The 17,671-nt window shown below is 39.4% G+C and overlaps 1 protein-coding gene across 1 annotated transcript in view; it reads right to left on the minus strand.

The window, feature by feature from the left end:
* RNFT1 (ring finger protein, transmembrane 1) overlaps window positions 1–17,671 on the minus strand; it is a 68,580-nt gene that overhangs the window by 20,555 nt on the left and 30,354 nt on the right. The window contains exons 4-5 of the mRNA XM_082248374.1: window positions 7,970–8,070; window positions 3,439–3,592 (exon numbers count right to left, since the gene is read on the minus strand). Coding sequence (XP_082104500.1) covers window positions 3,439–3,592; window positions 7,970–8,070 — 255 coding nt within the window. The remainder of the gene's footprint in view (window positions 1–3,438; window positions 3,593–7,969; window positions 8,071–17,671) is intronic.

Genomic DNA, 17,671 nt, shown 5'->3' on the forward strand with positions numbered 1-17,671 from the left:
CTAAAGATTTGGCAGGCTTTGGGTGCCAGACCTTGCAGGTGGACAGGGAGCCAAGCTTGAAGGGGGGTGGACAGAGGGGTCGAGAAGAAAAAAGGGACACTGCTTTACAGATAAAGAGGTAATGAACTTGGCAGTCTGTTCCTTAGGTTTCTTCTGCTATGGAAGATGGGTGATTTTGCCATGAGTAGCATCCCTGACGATGTTGTCTGAGCTGCTCTGAAGAGGCGCTGTCCCTCAAAGGCCTTGTGGATCAGGGGCTTTTTACTCAAGGGGTCCCCAGTCTGTCACTTTAGCCAAAGTGACTCACACATATGAACGAACATAAGACACATGCAAGGCTTCTAGCAAACCATCATAGCCGCTTTACACATTCTATAAGTGGGGGCTCAACTTCTTCAGTGGCTAGAACTGTTTAAAGGGATTTTGTACAATCAGACATGGCCTGACAAAGCAAAATCACAGATTTAATTTGATTAAGGGCATGGTCTGCCAACAAGAATAGAGTTCTACAGAAAGGGCATCCAACCACTTATTAGCACTGATCTCTTTCGTGGCAAAACTGGCAAGAACTGGGACTAATTACCCAGTGACCTAATTAAGGTATCTTACAGTGATTGGCCGAACAGTCTTCTAAGGGGTGTGTACTTAGGCAAGGCCGACAAATGGACCCCAAAAGCGGTCCACAGGTACCTTTTAGCAAAATGGAGTCAAGAAAACTCCCTTGGTGGAACCCATTGCCTGAAGGTCAGTTCCAGACTATCCCCGAAAGTCCAGTCTGATCAGGTTTGGACACGGTACTCCAAAAGCCAGGCTGAAAAGGACAGTGCCAGAAAGCTGCAATTGTGAAAAATTATACTCCAGCAGAAACTTAGCGAAGAACCTTGAATAAAAGACAAAAAAAATCAAAGACAAAAAAAAAACTGTCTCAACATAGCATTGCTGTAGAAAAGGCATCATTCCTCTAAAGACACTTTAAAAGAAATGAAGCATGCTGATAACAATTATCATGACCTCGCCTACAGTTTGCATTTGCCAGTGTCCAATTCCTCTGTAAGCAGCAGCACAATGGAGAAAAATATTAAAGAAGCAGCATTTACAGTTTGGAATCCCAACTTTGCGTAATAAACCTAGTCTTTACCAGCCTTTACCAGTGTCCAATCACCTCAAGGCAGTAGCATATAACCCATGGTCTATGGCTACACATCCTGTGTCCTGTACTGTAAAATAAAAAAAGTTATACATTTTTTTTCTGGCGTTCCAGAACTTTAAATGTACACCAAAGGGACTGTTTTCATTTTGCTACAACCATTTAGCTGCTTTATTCTGCTTACCAAATACAAACATGCCCAGATTATAGAATATGTGTGAAAGCTATACCATAGTTCAACTAAAACATGCTGTAATTGTATATGCTGACGAAACACATAGGGGGGCGCTTCCAGCTTCATTGCGTCACTTCCTGGCAAAGCCGTGGAGCGCATATCATCCCAGACTTTCTGGTTTTTAATGCTTTCTGAATGCAGATAAATTGTGAGTACATTCCCAGCTGTCTGAATGAAATAAACAGATAAAAACTGTATTGTGCTATGAGATGTTATTTTTCTCTGCATGTGGATGAGACGGAGGGGCTGAACTTCTAAAGGAGGAAGGAGAGGAGAGACACAAAGGTGTGGATCTGGGTTCTGCTACACAGTGACAAACTGCGAATGTGAGCTACACCCTAGATTGGAGAGCTTTGTGGAGTGTGCAGTACCATAGGGAGAGCACAAAGTGAAGCACCAGCACAAGCATGAATTTGTGATATGCACGATTGAAGAGCACCTGTCACATGAGTTACTAATTATTCATTCAAGGACTATTTGTATGGATCAAAGATTGATCATTTGTTAATTTGCCTAATTTTAAAGAGCACCGGCCACTTTAACTTGCAAGTATCTTTAACCTAAAGATTATTTGCACATATCTAAGGTTTATCAACTTTTGTCATTTTATTCATTTCTAAGTAATATGAGCATCTGTCACTTTACAAAATTAATTAATAGAATGTGTTTTTGGTAACACTAAGGTCTTCGAAATTTAATAGAGCACTAGGAATATTTTATTCACCTTTTTTTTTTTTAAAGAGCACCACATATTTATATACCGTATATTAATAGAGCAGAGCCATACCTACTACCCTCAAACACTTTTCATCTCAGACTCTACTTAGGTAGTTGTACCAGTAGGGCCAGCAGTTCTTACAAAAATAATAATTAACACCCATTTGTGCGGAATCACCACCCTTCAATGGTATATGCGTTTTTTGTTCTGTTTCTTGCATAAGTACTGTTTCTTGCATAAGTAAAGTATTAATTAAACTTTATTAAAAGCAAACTTTGTTTAATTTAATTTAAGTTTTGAAAGTATACCAATTTGTTAGCTGGGTGCTTCCATGATTCAATGTGTACTCCACACTTGCCTATTGCTACTGCAGATTTATGCTGGCCATGCATTAGTAAATATTTTTCGTTCAAGAAAAAAATGACTTGATTCCCCCATCAACACACAAGGTGGATAGGGAATCACTCCCACTGCGCTATTGTAATTTGCCGATGGGGAACCCTTCCTGCCATCGGAATACACTGATCAGTGCAGTGGGTGGCACGGTTTATTTGGAAAAAAACTGACAGAGTGGTTGTACAGAATTTGGATTGATAGATCGACTTCTGTACAATCAGCCTACCCATACATGGATTCAAATTGGCCGATTCTTGCCGAACCAGCTGAATTTCAATCCATGTTTGGCCTCCCTTAGGCTGGCCATACACAATTTTAATCCCGGCTGATTCAGCGGGAACCGACCCAGATTCTAACCATTAACGGGCAGGCTGAATGTACCACGTTTACAACCGGCCTGCTGGATTCTCTTTCGATCAACGCTAGTGGCTGATCTAGCCACTAGCAATAATCACTGTCTTCTGCCGGCAGGGACGGCTTCCCCTGCCCACCCCCACAGGGAGAAGACAATTGCTTCCTGTCTTTCATGTCAACACGGTCTGTGTTGATAGGGGGGGGGGGGGGAAACAGTACTAATTTTTCCTGCAACCCATAGTTGCAGGAAAGAAATTCGCACCATGTATGGCCAGTCTTAAATGCCGGATTTATTGCAGGAAAAAGGCGTGTTCTCCTTTGAGCCACTCGATATCCTGCCATTTAGGTCTGTTTTCAAAGCACAGCAATCTGAAATCCAGGCACACCATATTCAAATCCAGTGTCACATGCTGGACTGTTTCAATTATATCTCTATTGTCCTTAGATTCCTTTAGGCTCTTGAGCCGCAGACTAAACTGATCAATATTTAATCCCATAAAAATGTAGGTCTGTATCAAAATTCTTTGAAAATCAATTGAATAATAACTATACATGCCTAACAACATGAAAGTACTGTAACAGCCTTACCTTGCATTTGTGTGACATTATGAAAAAAGGCACCAGCAGGATCAAACACTTGAGGCCCATAAAGACAAACTTCACAACAAATTCTGTGATACCAACAACCCACAACACATCCCAGAATTGTAAAGGTCCAATAGTGGGGTGCATAAAAATCAAGCTGCAAAAAGAAAAATATATATATTTTGTATTAATTTAAAAGAAAACTGTAAATTAAAAAAAAGGTAACCAGTAAAAGAAAGTGGCTTCATAACATGGCTGCAGAAATTCAAGTACTCAGGCATTGCACAAAACGACCTTCAGGAGTAAAGACCCGTACACACGATCTGTAGGGAAAATTTGTCCGACGACCGATCTGCCGATTTTCGGATTGTTAGTATGGTGCTTTCGACAGCCAACTCAGACTTTTCGGCTGACAAAATCCTGGTGTGCAGGCTATAAAATTTTTGTCGTCCGTAATACAACGTCCGATTTTCGTCTCATTAGTACAGATTGACGGAAAAAAAATCTTAAGAGCAAGACTAGGCATGCTCAGAGACGAAAGAACACATACAAAGCAATCCAACACATGACATCACTTCTGAAGTAGAATTCTGTTGTACGGGAAAATTTCGTATGAAAATAACCTTTTCACTTTCCACATCAGACTAGCATGCCACAAAAAACGGACGACAGATCGTTCGATAATCTGATCGTGTGTACAGGCCTTTAGACTGCAGTCCAGCGACTGCTGTATTTTTAATTTATTTTTTAATGCATAAGTCCCATAAATAAGCATGTTCATATTAGCTAGGCCATCTTTATTATTGGGGTACCTTAACTATTTGCGTTCTAGCAAATTAAAGGGGGCACCGTTAGATGAACTAGCAGATTTAGATACACTGACAAAGCAAAACTCCAGCTAATACTTTTTATGCACTTACAGCAAACTGTTTTAATCACTTTGGGATAAAGGTTTTACATAAATAAAAGCCGATAATTGTAAGCACCCTTGTCTTTGTTAAATAGTTTGTCTCAACCCTGTAAGTGCAACATCTGCAGAAGAGCTTGTTCTGCTGAAAAACAACAAACTAGAACGCCAGGTAAAAATAAAAGAAAGAAGCTCATAAAAATAAAATCTAGCCACCACATCTAAGAATTGGTAAGCTACAATATAATAAATGTTAGCTTTTGGATTTAATACCTCTTTCATTTTGGTAGCAAATCTGGATACATATTTTTATTTCCTTTTGAGAAAAAAATAGCAATAAATAAAAAAAAAAAATCAGAAAATTTTCATTTTGGTGTAATTTTTCCCAAAGCCACATTTAAATAATTTGCACAATCTTATCAATTTGCCACAAATTATCAACAAAGTCTGAGGATTAACCACTTGAACGCGTGACTGTTTCACTCCCTTCCTGCCCAGGCCATTTTTTCAGTTCAGGGCTGTCACATTTTGAATGACAATTAAACATGCAACACTGTACCCAGATCAATTTTATATCATTTTTTGTAGACATATAGGAGTTTCTTTTGGTGATATTCATTCTCCAATGTTTTTTATTTTTTTTGGCCAACAAAAAGGCTACGGTTAGTACAACAATGTTGTTGGCTGCACTGGTTTGGTGACACTGCCAAGTGGTGTGCCGGCAATCAGGAACCTTAACTGGCTTACGCCGATTTGGCAACACCAGGACGGGTGCGGTTTAATCTCTTTAATTGCTTACTACATTCCCATTTCCCTGTACACACTATAGTGGGATGTGTTTTGTTCTTTTTTCATGTCTTAGGTCTATATCCACTTTAAATCATGCTACTTTCTATATAAAATGCAGAAATAAAAAGCTATCTTCAGCTGTTAATCTTATGCATTGATCTAAAGGACTAGTGTGCTAAGAAGTGTGTCTGATGACAGAAAAAACAGGGAAAGGCCAAGGAGCAATATATATGAAAAAATATGCTAAAATAATAATTTTCAAAGATTTAAATAATAAATTGAAGCAAATAATGGATAAAGCTGCCAATCCCTATAGTTTCACTACATACAGTCACTAATTAAATAAAGCGCTAAATCACTGATACCATAATACAAATGTGAAAAACCTCCCATAATGTAGTCAACTAAAGAAGAAATATATCTATCCAAAGAAAAAAAAAAAATTCACCATACCAATACACATAAACCGAATGCAGTGAACATACGGTGCAACACAAATATAAACCATAAATAATAATGCACAAAATAAATAAAAATGGGAGCAGTGAGATCACTTTTAAAATTCCACACAAAGTGGAAAAGTTCATAGTTAAAGTAAATAAAAGAATAAATCAGCGCAAAAAACACTCTAAAATCGGTGAACCATAAACTAGATAATAAATATCAAACTTCACAGATGTGCTGAATGTGCCAAAGTGAACGTAAATAAATATATATAAAATACAAAAAATTCGTAATCCCACGGAAATTGCTAAAAAGATGGTAAGCAATTTTAAGAAGAAATAGTAAAACTGATTGAATAATCAATAAATATATAATAATTCTTCAGATGGTGAAGGGAAAGTGACATGTGCAGAAATGTGGATAAGCAAGAACAATAACGTATTAACGTGTTCAAGTTCATAGGGCATATTACCAAAATTTTTTATTTTTTTATTTTTTACAATAATTGTTTCAGTTGGAGCCTTTGATCAGTTCTTCTTCTATAGAACTGTGTGCAATTGCTCATTTCTGCACATTAATTTATTTTGTTGATTCAACTATTTTTTGATCATTTTAGATCATTCCAGCACTGGATATTCACTTTATTGTATACTCAGCTATCTTTGATCACTTTATAGATCACTTGATCACGTTATTACGTTATTGTTCTTGCTTATCCACATTTCTGCACATGTCACTTTCCCTTCACCATCTGAAGAATTTTTATATATTTATTGATTATTCAGTCAGTTTTACTATTTCTTCTTAAAATTGCTTACCATCTTTTTAGCAATTTCCGTGGGATTACGAATTTGTATTTTATATATATTTATTTACGTTCACTTTGGCACATTCAGCACATCTGTGAAGATTGATATTATCTAGTTTATGGTTCACCGATTTTAGAGTGTTTTTTGCGCTGATTTATTTTTTTATTTACATTTTATTGCATGTGGTGACACTACAGAATTGGCTGCAGACCTCTGGTGCTCCGTTAACATATCTTCATTTCCTCTTTTTTATCCGTTCCCTTTTTCTCCTTTGGTAGCGCATAGGTTTACTTTTATACATTTTATTCATAGTTAAAGTGCTGTGATCTTGGTGAGTTTCCAAACAAATGGTGCAATCTGGTGCTCAATCCAAAACATCCACCACCGTGTGCAATGGCCGCTCACCTTTAGCTATAAAGTAATGCACATCAATCTGTATGGGCTGCTGGAAACCATCTCCATACACTCATATTTACAGAGTAATGTGCATCAAGGCTGTATGGGTTGCTGGAAACTATGGGCTCTGGATCTCCATATACATGAGTGTCATTTCAAAACATCTTACATGAAGAGGCAGAAAAATACTACATCATGAGGAGTTCGAAGACAAATATTTATTAAAATATAGCACACTTACATTTAAAACCACATGTGCGATTCCTTCTCCAAATCAGGGGGTCACAAAGCGATAAAGCGCTGTGTATTCCGAACTTCCGGTTGCAGCCGTAACCGGAAGTGACGTCACCCGGCTCCTCCTGACGTGTTGCCTCACAACCACGTGACTTTCTCAAGGGAGTTCAGAATACACAGCGCATTATTGCTTTGTGACCCCCTGATTTGAAGGAGGAATCGCGCTAATGTGATTTTAAATGTAAGTGTGCTATATTTTAATAAATATTTTTCCTAAATACTACACCATGAGGAGTTATTTTTGCCTTTTCATGTGAGATGTTTTGAAATGACACTCGGCGTATGGAGATTGTTATCAGCAGCCCATACAGCCTTGATGCACATTATCCTGTAAATAGGAGTGTATGGAGATAGTTTCCAGCAGCCCATACAGATTGACGCGCATTACTTTATAACTAGTGGTGAGCGGCCATTGCATAAGGTGGTGGATGTTTTAGATTGAGCACCAGATTGCACCATTTGTTTAGAAGCTCAAGGTGATCACAGCACTTTATCTATGAACTTTTCTATGGCTAATCACAAGTTTTACATGGGACTCTTCTAGCACTTTATTGTGTGTAATTTTAAAGTAATCTCACTGCTCCCATTTTTATTTATTTTGTGCATTATTATTTATGGTTTATATTTATGTGTTGCACCATATGTTCACTGCATTCGATTTATGTGTATTGATAGTATGTATTGATGAAAGTTTTTTTTTGGTGAGGATATATTTGTTGTTTATTTGACTACATTATGGGATGTTTTTCACATTTGTATTAATGTATCACATAGTGATTTAGCGCTGCTCCACTTTATTGAATTATAATCTAATGCATTCCCCTTTCATTCATCAAATAGTAGTATTTATAAGTTCAAATATAAAACAAAACAGAAACATCCTGTGCTGACATACCTGTAATAAAGTGCCTGAGAAGAAAATGTGTAATATAAAAGGAATGACGAGCCAGATAAGAAAAACAACAGCCAAATGCACTGAATTTTGGAACACTTATCCTGGAAAATTAAACAGAAAAAAATTAAAATGGGAGAAACAGTGTTAAAATAAACTGATGAAGGTAATCAGAAAATCCTGTGTTGGTTGTAAATATTATTATTGTAAAGCCAAACAGTTTGTGTAGTAATGAAGTTTGTTCTGTCTGGCTGTTGCTTAGTGTAGAAATCTTCTCCCTACTGCATTGATTATCCAGTGCTGCTAGGGTTAACATCAGTTTCTGTGAAAGAGTTGCACCTCTCAACTGCGTCCTCCATTCATAGAACTCGATCCTGTGTTATTCATCTGTTTTTCTTCTATTCACAAAATGCTTTGCATTCTGGGACAACATAGCAGGAGTTCCATGAATGGAGGCGGTGGGCAGAAGAGGCAGACAATCGCTCAACTTTTGCAGTGGCCAATATCAGCTTCTGCAGCCCTGCGGGGGAGAAGAGTTTTACACTATGCAGCAGCCAGTCGGACATAGGACACACTTTACTACAAAGTACGTTTTTTCCCCTGGTGCTGTATGGCAAAAAACTGGGAGTTAGACTCCGTCTTCCAGCACAGCCCAGGAGACCGAGAGCTCCTCCCACCAGGACAGGAAACACATTAACCACAAGTGAAAAGGTGGTCCTCAACCTCAGAATACATGAAAATCACGGTAGAGATCTAAAAAAGAATTCAGAACAAAATACATACAATTGGGCGGTAATCCCGCTGTCCTGGAAGACTACTGGAAATAAAGTTAACCACTTGCCGACCGCCCACAGTATATTTACTGCGGCAGTCAGCCCCTCACAGGCAAAGCGACGTAGGACTACGTCGCTAGCCTGTGAGGCTCTAGGGGGCGAGCGCGCGCCGCCGGAGGCGCACTCCTGCACATCCCCGCGCGTGTGACCAGCTGACCCGATGTCCGTCAGTCACTCGCGATCGTCCGGTGTAGAGGGAGAAAGGCAGGCAGCTGATGTAAACAAAGCCGCCTGTCATTCTCCCCTGTGTAAGAACAGAGATCATACGGTCCTGCTATGTAGGTTTGTATGTCTCTGTTGTTACACCACTAGCCACATCCCTTTACAGTTAGAAGCACGCCCCTAGGGACACACTTAACCCCTTCCCTGCCAGTGTCATTTTTACAGTAACAGTGCATATGTATAGCACTGATTACTGTATTAATGTCACTGGTACACCCAAAAGTGTCAAAAATGTCAGACAAGGGTCCAATCTGTCTGCCGCAATGTCACAGTCCCGCAAAAAAAAAAAAAAAAATCGCAGATCGCCGCCATTACTCGTTAAAAAAAAAACCAGCAAAAATCTTTCCCTTAGTTAGTAAACGCAATAACTTTTGCGCAAACCAATCAAAATACGCTTATTGCAATTTTTTTTACCAAACATATGTAGCAGAAAACAAATTTCATATAAAGAAATTTGAAAAATATTGTTATTTTTGCTAAATTTACGCTCTTTTTTTTGTTTATAGCGCAAAAAAGTAAAAATTCGCACAGGTGATCAAATACCACCAAAACAAAGCTCTGTTTGTGGGAAAAAAAGGACGTCAATTTTGTTTAGGTACAGCATCGCACAACTGCGCAATTGTCCGTTAAAGTCACGCAGTGCTGAATCGCAAAATAGGGCCTGGTCAGGGGAAGGGGTAAAATCTTCCGGGGCTAAAGTGGTTAATGGTAATGCTGGCCAAACACGTATAGATTTTCTTTTGGAAATTTTCATTTTAGGAAAAATTAGTTTGCTTTTCTAATCGTTAGTGGGGTCAAATCGTTGTACGTTTTCGACTGCAGTGACAAGAAAATTTGAAAGGGCAGGAAGGAAAACTATCGATCAACAAATTTTCGGGCAGTGTATGTGGTTATTATTCAGAAATTACATTAATTTTAAAATTTAATGTTAAAAGCAAAAGAATTTTCGAATAACATTTGTCCATTAATCGAACATTCTCCAAAAATCTTAATGTGTATGGCCAGCATTAGGTCTAACTGGGTTTTCTATAGTGGTCTTCCAGGAAAGTCTATGAGTCTATAAGCAAGAACTTAAAAGCCGGGGTGGGGGGGGGGGGTGAAACCACTGCCTGGAGGACCTAACAATTGCCTGTGCTTGACTTGATAATAAATCCAAACGCTAATGCTTCATATAAGTGGAGGATCTGGATCAAGTTGCCTCTCTACAAATCTGTTCTGGTATGGCACTAGCTCTTTCTGCCCAAGAGGTAGACAAGGCCCTAGTCGAGTAAGCATTCACAAATGGTGGAGATGTTTGCATAATCCTGTAAGCATTGCATATAGCCTGTCTGATCCATCTAGCTAGACACCCTTAAGGCTACCTGAAAACAGGACAAAAGGGAATTCCAATTTCCTGAAATGTTTAGTGACTTCAAGATAGAAGCTGTCTTTTGACCTAATATCTAGCAAGCTGAAGATTCTTTCTCTGGCTCCAGATAGGGAATTCAAGAAGGTAGGCGATACAATATCTTTAGATCTATAAAAAGAAGATGACACTTTGAGTAGAAAACCTGGGTCAGTCTTTAACACATTGCAGTCATCAAAAATAGAGAGAAAGGATTCCCCAATAGAAAGAACTTGTATCTCGCGGATTCTTCAGACAGATGTAATGGCAACCAGAAAAACAGTCTTAAGTAAGAACCTTAACCAAAGTCTCTTGCAAGGGTTCAAAGGAAGCGAGAATAGCAGCCTGAAGGTCCAAGGATAAATTTCAAGTGGGACAAGTCTTTATAACCATCGTCTCATCCTAGAGACAGCCTTGAAAAATCTTAAAACTGTGGGATCCCATAAAGGGGGACTGTGCAGGAAAACACCTTAAAGCGGTTGCCTGAACCTGCTCTGCCTCATACTGAAAAAATTCTAAGATAGGCTGAATGTTAGCAACTCACATATGAGGTTCCTCCATCCAAGAATTGAATCTCTTCCAAACCTTCTGGTAGATGGCCCTAGTGACGCTTTTTTGGCAATTCAACAAAGTCTTGACCACGAGGTCCAAAAAACCTCTAGACTTCAAAACTGTTTTTTTTTCCCAGAAACCAAGCTGCAAGGTTCATAGTAGCTACTTGTGGATGCTGAATTGGACCATGCGGTACTAGGTCCTCCCTCAATGGAAGGAACACCAAGGGAGCTGTGGCTAGGGACTGAAAAGAAAACCATTGCCTTTTGGGCCAATAAGGAGCTATAAGAATAAGATGTGTGCTCCTGATGAAACTTCTGAAGTAATGCCAGATTAAGCCTGAACAGGGGAAAGGCGTAGCAAAGACTAAAAGTGCAGGGACTGGCTAGAGCATTGATAGAGCCAAATTCATAGGATTTTAAAAAACTGCTTTTCTGTTTGCCATAAAGGCAAAGAGATCTACCTCTGTTTGGTCCCAAATGTTTACCAGAAAGGAGAAAACCTCTGGACTAAGGGATTATTTGTCTTGCAACACCTGACGGCGACTGAGGAAATCTGCTAGGGTGTTTTGCGTTCCTTTTAGGCGTTACGCTGAAATAGGGACCAGACAGACAATGCTCTGACCTCACCAAAAATCCCTGTCACGCCCACTGAAGGGCAGAACTACTTGTAACCCCTTGCTTGTTGATATAAGCAACCATGGCAATGCTATCTAAACAAAATCTGGAGAGGATGCCCTTCACATCCTCATGAAAAACTTTCAGAGCTCGATGTACCGCTATCAGTACTATCGGAACCGAAAAGCACCTGGTCTTGTTTATGGACCACTGACCATAGACATCCTTCCAAATGAGCCACTCAACCCCAGGAGCTTACATCCATCATTCTTAAATAGGTTAACTCCAGAAAAGGCAGAGAGATGTGCCTGGGATCTCTACCAAAGAGTACATTTGACCCTTGTTGAAATTCTTACTAGGCTGTTTAGGGTTTCACTGGAGCCATTCCAAAGACTTAGAAGGTATAATTAAAGAGGTCTTTGATGAAGACATGCCCAAGGAACCACTGAAATGTAGGCTGTCATTAGGCCTACAACTGTTATTACCATCCTTATGGAAACCACTTGCTTGACGGGAGGTGTGCAACCTCCAGGTCTATTTTGAAAATGGTCTCTTCCAGGAGAAACAGTTTCTGATCCCTGGAATGAATGTTATAACCAATAAATCCAATCACCTGCGATGGAATCCTGTTTGACTTTTCCACATTGATCAACCATCCCAGATTCTGGAGCCAATCCTTAGTGAACTACAGATCTAATCACAAACTCCCCTGAGAGGAAGCAATCTGTAGAAGTTTGTCCAGATAGGGAAGTATTGTGATGGCTCTCAACCTCAAAAAGGGGATAGGACTTCTCCTAGGATTTAAAAAAAATCCTTGGAGCCGAGGAGAGCCCCCAAAAGGAAGAGCCTTTGTAATGATGGATTCTGGATCCTATCCTGATTGCTATCTGCAAAATATTCTGAAAATCCACATAAACATAGAAACATGAAGGTAAGCATCCTTCAAGTCCAGTGCAGCTATGAAACAGTTTGGTTAGAGGATAGACCTGACTAAAAAGATCAACTCCATGCAAAATACTTTGTATTTTATGGATTTGTTAAAAGGTCTTATATTTAGAATCAGCTGGAATATTCTGGAAGACTTCTTCACCACAAATACATGAGAATAAAATCCACAGCCTTGGTAATAGGGGAACCTGAACGAACACCATCTGATTAACGCTCCTAACTGGAGACATAAGGCCATGGCCTTCTTGGGATCCTTGGGAAACTTGGATACCAAAAGGCTTGAGGGTGGTTGGGAGTTGAATTCTAGCTTGTATCCCCTCTTGATCAGGTCCAGAATGAATCCTTTGGCGGTAACTAGTTCCCATTGTGGATGTAACTTTCCCAGTCTTGAATTGGGCGAATTGACCCATTGTGGCTTGGCATGCTGCTGAGGGTTAAAACAAGATACCCCCCTCCCCCTTGCCTTTAGAGCCTGTCCAATTCATCTTAGCGCTGAATACAAAAACAAAAAAAAAAAAAAAACACTAAACTGGCCTTTTCTTTTTCCCAGGAAAGGTTTCCTTTCTGCCTATGGTGTGTTCAAAGCTAACCCCTCAAGAATGGAAGGCCAAGGAATCGTAATTTGGAGGAAAAATCACTGGACCAAGCCTTTAGCCCTCTTTGTAAATTGATTAATGCAGAGGATCTGGCTAATATTTTGAAGAATTAAGTGTTTGCCACAAATCCTCCAATGTTAAATTGCACAGGAAAGGAGTCCAATAGCTGCGCTTTAGGAGTACTAGCTAGTAAATGTGATTGCAACTAAAGTATTTCTAGGTTCCTTGACATACAAATAGAGGTTAAAACTTTGTAACCCCTAACATTTCATATTCCTGATATGTGACTGCTGTACCATTTACTTGTATGAGAAAGTATCCTGTTCTCTTTGTATTGCTTTCTTTATGTAAAATCCCTGGTGTCCCTGCCAGCCCCTCTGTTTTCCTATCAAAAACTGACCACACTAAGCAGGAGAGCACACCATAGTCAGTTCTCTAGCTATGCTGGGAACTCAGCCTGCTCTCCACCAATGATCAGACTTGTCCTGACAGTGTGCTGCTGCTCCCCCCCCCCCCCCAGCCCTTATGCAGCTGAGAACAGAGGGAATGTGATCACTTATATGCATTAGTGATGGAGGAATCCCATGCCCTACGCAGAAGCAAATTACTTCTCTTATTCATTGGATCTTTGAGGACCCCCATAACCTCAAAGGCTAGATCCACTGTGAGAAACCTTGGAAAGGAGTTCATCCAGGTTAGAACATTTGCTCCAAGGACGTGAAGAATCCAGATCAAAGGAAAACCTTAATTTTAAACTATTGGAGAAGAAAAGCTTCTTCTCTGATTCTGACCACTCCAGCTGGATGTTGCCTGAAAGAGTTTTAGTCACAGGGATAAAATCTGGACCTTTATTTTGCAAAGGCCTTGATACATTAGTTCATGCCTAAAAAAGCTGTACCATTTCCTCTTCGATTTCCAAAGTTTCATGTATAGCTTTAAGGAAATCAACAACATCCTTAAATGGGACAACTTGTATCTAGACCCCTTAGAAGGTTAATCTTCATCCCTGAAATCAGCATCAGTGCCTGAGAGGATGACAAGGCCCCCCAGATACATCTTCAGTCACCTCACCATGCAAAAAAAAAAAAAAAAAAACACGCTAAAGAGCGCCTAGGCACTACCAGAGGCTGACAAGGAGACTGGCTAGGTCTCAATGTCAGCTAAAAGGGATCAAAAGGTGTGGAAAGTATAAGCCAACTCTTCCTTGGCTTGCTCCAAGAAGATCCTAACTTAGCCGTACAGATCACACATTTCTTCTTGGGAGCAGGAACTGGACCTTTATCTTGGGCCTTAGCCTGAAAAACATAAAAGTCATCACTAGCCCAGCAGATCCCTGGCCATCCAGTGCTAAATGGCAAAAGAAGGCCTAAAATGCCTCCGGTGACCTGAAATAATGTCTCGGGACCCGGGAAATTATGCCTCTGCATCATCCGGTCAACCAGCACAGCCTAGAGCGCTCAGGGCTTCCACCACTGTTTATACAGGTAGCAGGCTACCCCCCATCTAGAGGAAACACTAAAAACTGTGGCAAGGACCTCAAGGATGACCTTTTAACTCTTGTGGGTAACATGTTTCCTGTCTCGGTGGGAAGAGCTCTAAATCTCATGGTCTGTCCTGAAAGATGGCAGTGGGAAAATAAATTAACTAAACTTCAACTTTAACTTGTTCATTTAATCTACTGAACTTTGAGCTGAACAGAAATCCTACAAAAAACAGAAAACACAGTCATGATTAACATTACCAAATACTGGCTATGGATGAATTAGTTTGAGATTCTTAGGAGGTGGAAACTAGGTAACTGCAGTCAAGAACATGAAGAGTTCCCAAAAGCAATATCAAAATTAGAAGCCAGGGGCTACGAACTAGGCCCTATGCACACAGGGGGTTTGCTTTCTCCTCTGAATGCTGGAACTTTTGGGAGGAAAAGCTGCTACATAATGCACACACGTTTAGGCGCGTCAATCTGAGTGTTAATGGATTTCATTGGCCAGGATATTAATTTATTTTGCCCATCGGAATGCATTAATGCTCAAATGTGCCAAAACAGGTTCCTTTTTGTTCAAGTAAAATTAAATGCAAGTTTAAAAATAAAAAAAACAGGTTATACTCTGCTCTGTGCATAGAATGAGCCTTTAGAACCATTTTAAGTGGCAAGAGGGAGCTCTTTCCAACCAGAGATTTTTTGGATGTATTTATCCTAGTCCTCCCCGACAGGCATTCCCTGTGAAAGGGAAAACCTGCTAGCAAACATTTTAAAAGCCAGTTCCATAGACCAGCTTTTCACCCATAGAACCCTCCTCATGTGGACTGACACTAAAGCAAAATGAGAGTTGGATAGAGTCAATCATGGCATCTACTGAAAAACTGAGCCCAAGCAATCTTTGAGGATTTGGCAAACGCCGATGGCTGTATAGCAGAGCCTGCCAAGGCAAAGGAGGCCTTTAACAGTTTATTCAGCCTTTTGGCAGGTGGGTCTTAAAGACCTGGGCATTTTCTACTGGGCAAGTCAATTTTTTATTAAAACAAAATACCACTGCATCCACTGTGGGCATACTAAACTTTTTTTTTTTTTAAATCTTTCCCTCCATAGAAAATATCCTTGTTGGCACAAATACACTACCTGGGTGTCCCCATTCAGCATAAAACAAATCTTCAAAGAAAGGATGCAAGGGAAAAGTTTGTGAAGTCGGAGGCAGGATGTAGAGACCCCAAAAGAAGATTCAGTTGGCGGTAACACAAAGTCAACTTAAACCATTTTAGAGAGGGATTGTACTAATACCTCCAGAGCTTGTGAGACCGAGGACCCCTGCACTTCTGTGGGCCCAGACTCTGCAGAGTTAGAATCCACCATCTGACTCTTCTCGAGCTCTAGATTGACCACCTCCTCATCAATGTCTACCCATTTCTCATCTACCCTTGAAGAAGGGGGTCTGGAGAATGGGACCGCTCTCTCTTACCGCACTGTGCCATTGAGGTAATTGTTAGAGATTTAGAGTTTAAATGATAAAGTCTCTGAAATACATAGGATATATATATATATATATATATATATATATATATATATATATATATATATATATATATATATATATATATATATATATATATATATATATATATATAAATAATGTAATGATGTTAGTTTGAAGGTTACTTCATTTTGACAGAGAAGCCATTTTGCTATGTATGCATTTCTATTCTGAGATTCTATGTTAGTATATTGGGAGGACTTATGTGTCAATTATAGAGCAAACCATATATGCAAGAGTGGGTGGTTACTTTTAAATTTATAATTATTACCTTCTTGGGAATATAGACAATTTTTGCTGACATTGTTTTTATATACCGCATAAAAGACAGCTAAATCTATAGAATAAACACAAGAGGAGAAATTGACATCTGCACTCTGAAGACATGTAACAGCTCTCTCCTTCTGTCAATTTTTGTTTTATTCGGTTTTGCTTTTCTTTAAAAGAATAAACAACTTTCCTGAAGTATCGTGACAGCTGAGAAGTCAATTTTGAACATTTTGGTGGAGAATGCAGACCTGGATGAAGTATATTTATCTTTTACTCCAGTTACCAGTCCTGCACCCAGGGGTGAGTTTTTGTCTGTTTTCTCACCCTATTAACAGCTTTCAGTTCAGCAAGAAGGGAAAAAAAAAAGGCCCAGCTTGCCCGAGGTTAAGTAACATGGTCCTGTGGACAGTTTTCTTCAAGTATTTTAGATCCAGGAAGGACTTTCAGGTTAAGAGGAATTCGTAAAATTACGTACGTGAAGATTTATTCCAAGGTTATAGTCCCTGCCAGAGGAAGCTGGTTGCCAGGACACATGAGACGTTCTCACAGGATATCGGGTTGGAGACCCGAGGATAGGGCTTTAAATGGGACTGAGACTTAACGTTATTTTTTAAAGCCCACCATTATTAGAAACCCTAGTTCCCTTTGGATGAGGAAAGTTTGTAAGTCAGATTCTGAATATTGAAGACGGAGGTCCAAGGACAAAAGAAAGAACAAAAGGCAAAAAAAAAAAAAAGACACTACTCATACTCATTTTCTTTAAGTGCACACAGGACTGTCATTCTTCATACAAGCAGATAAAATAGAATTGTTAACATCTCAAGCTCAAAAGTATAAAACATGTCCCTGTACTAATCGGGAGCTGATACATTCCATATATGGAATACAGACATGCTGTGGTTTATTGATCAGTGCTAGAGTGTTGACAACAAAATGTTTAGCAAAGAAACAACTAAGTTTAATGCTGCATGTAAATTATGGTTATCTTTTTATGAATATTTAAGCCCTGAAAGTGAAAAGAAAATGTGTTATTACATGTGGTCATTCCAAAACACATACAAGGGGCAGAACAAAGCTTACAAGAGAATTCATGAATTGAGATTGTGGAAATAACTGTATGCAAATTAGATGAATGGAAAAGAACTTGGTGTTTAGTGTTTAACAGCAATCCTACAGATAAGGTTGCAGGAAACAATAAGTTAATGATTGCGCATTTTTTACAAAAAGATTCCAAACTTGGATTTGGTTTTTAAA

The sequence above is a fragment of the Pelophylax lessonae genome, assembly GCF_965119305.1.
Source record: "Pelophylax lessonae genome assembly, chromosome: 2".
NCBI lineage: Eukaryota > Metazoa > Chordata > Amphibia > Anura > Ranidae > Pelophylax > Pelophylax lessonae.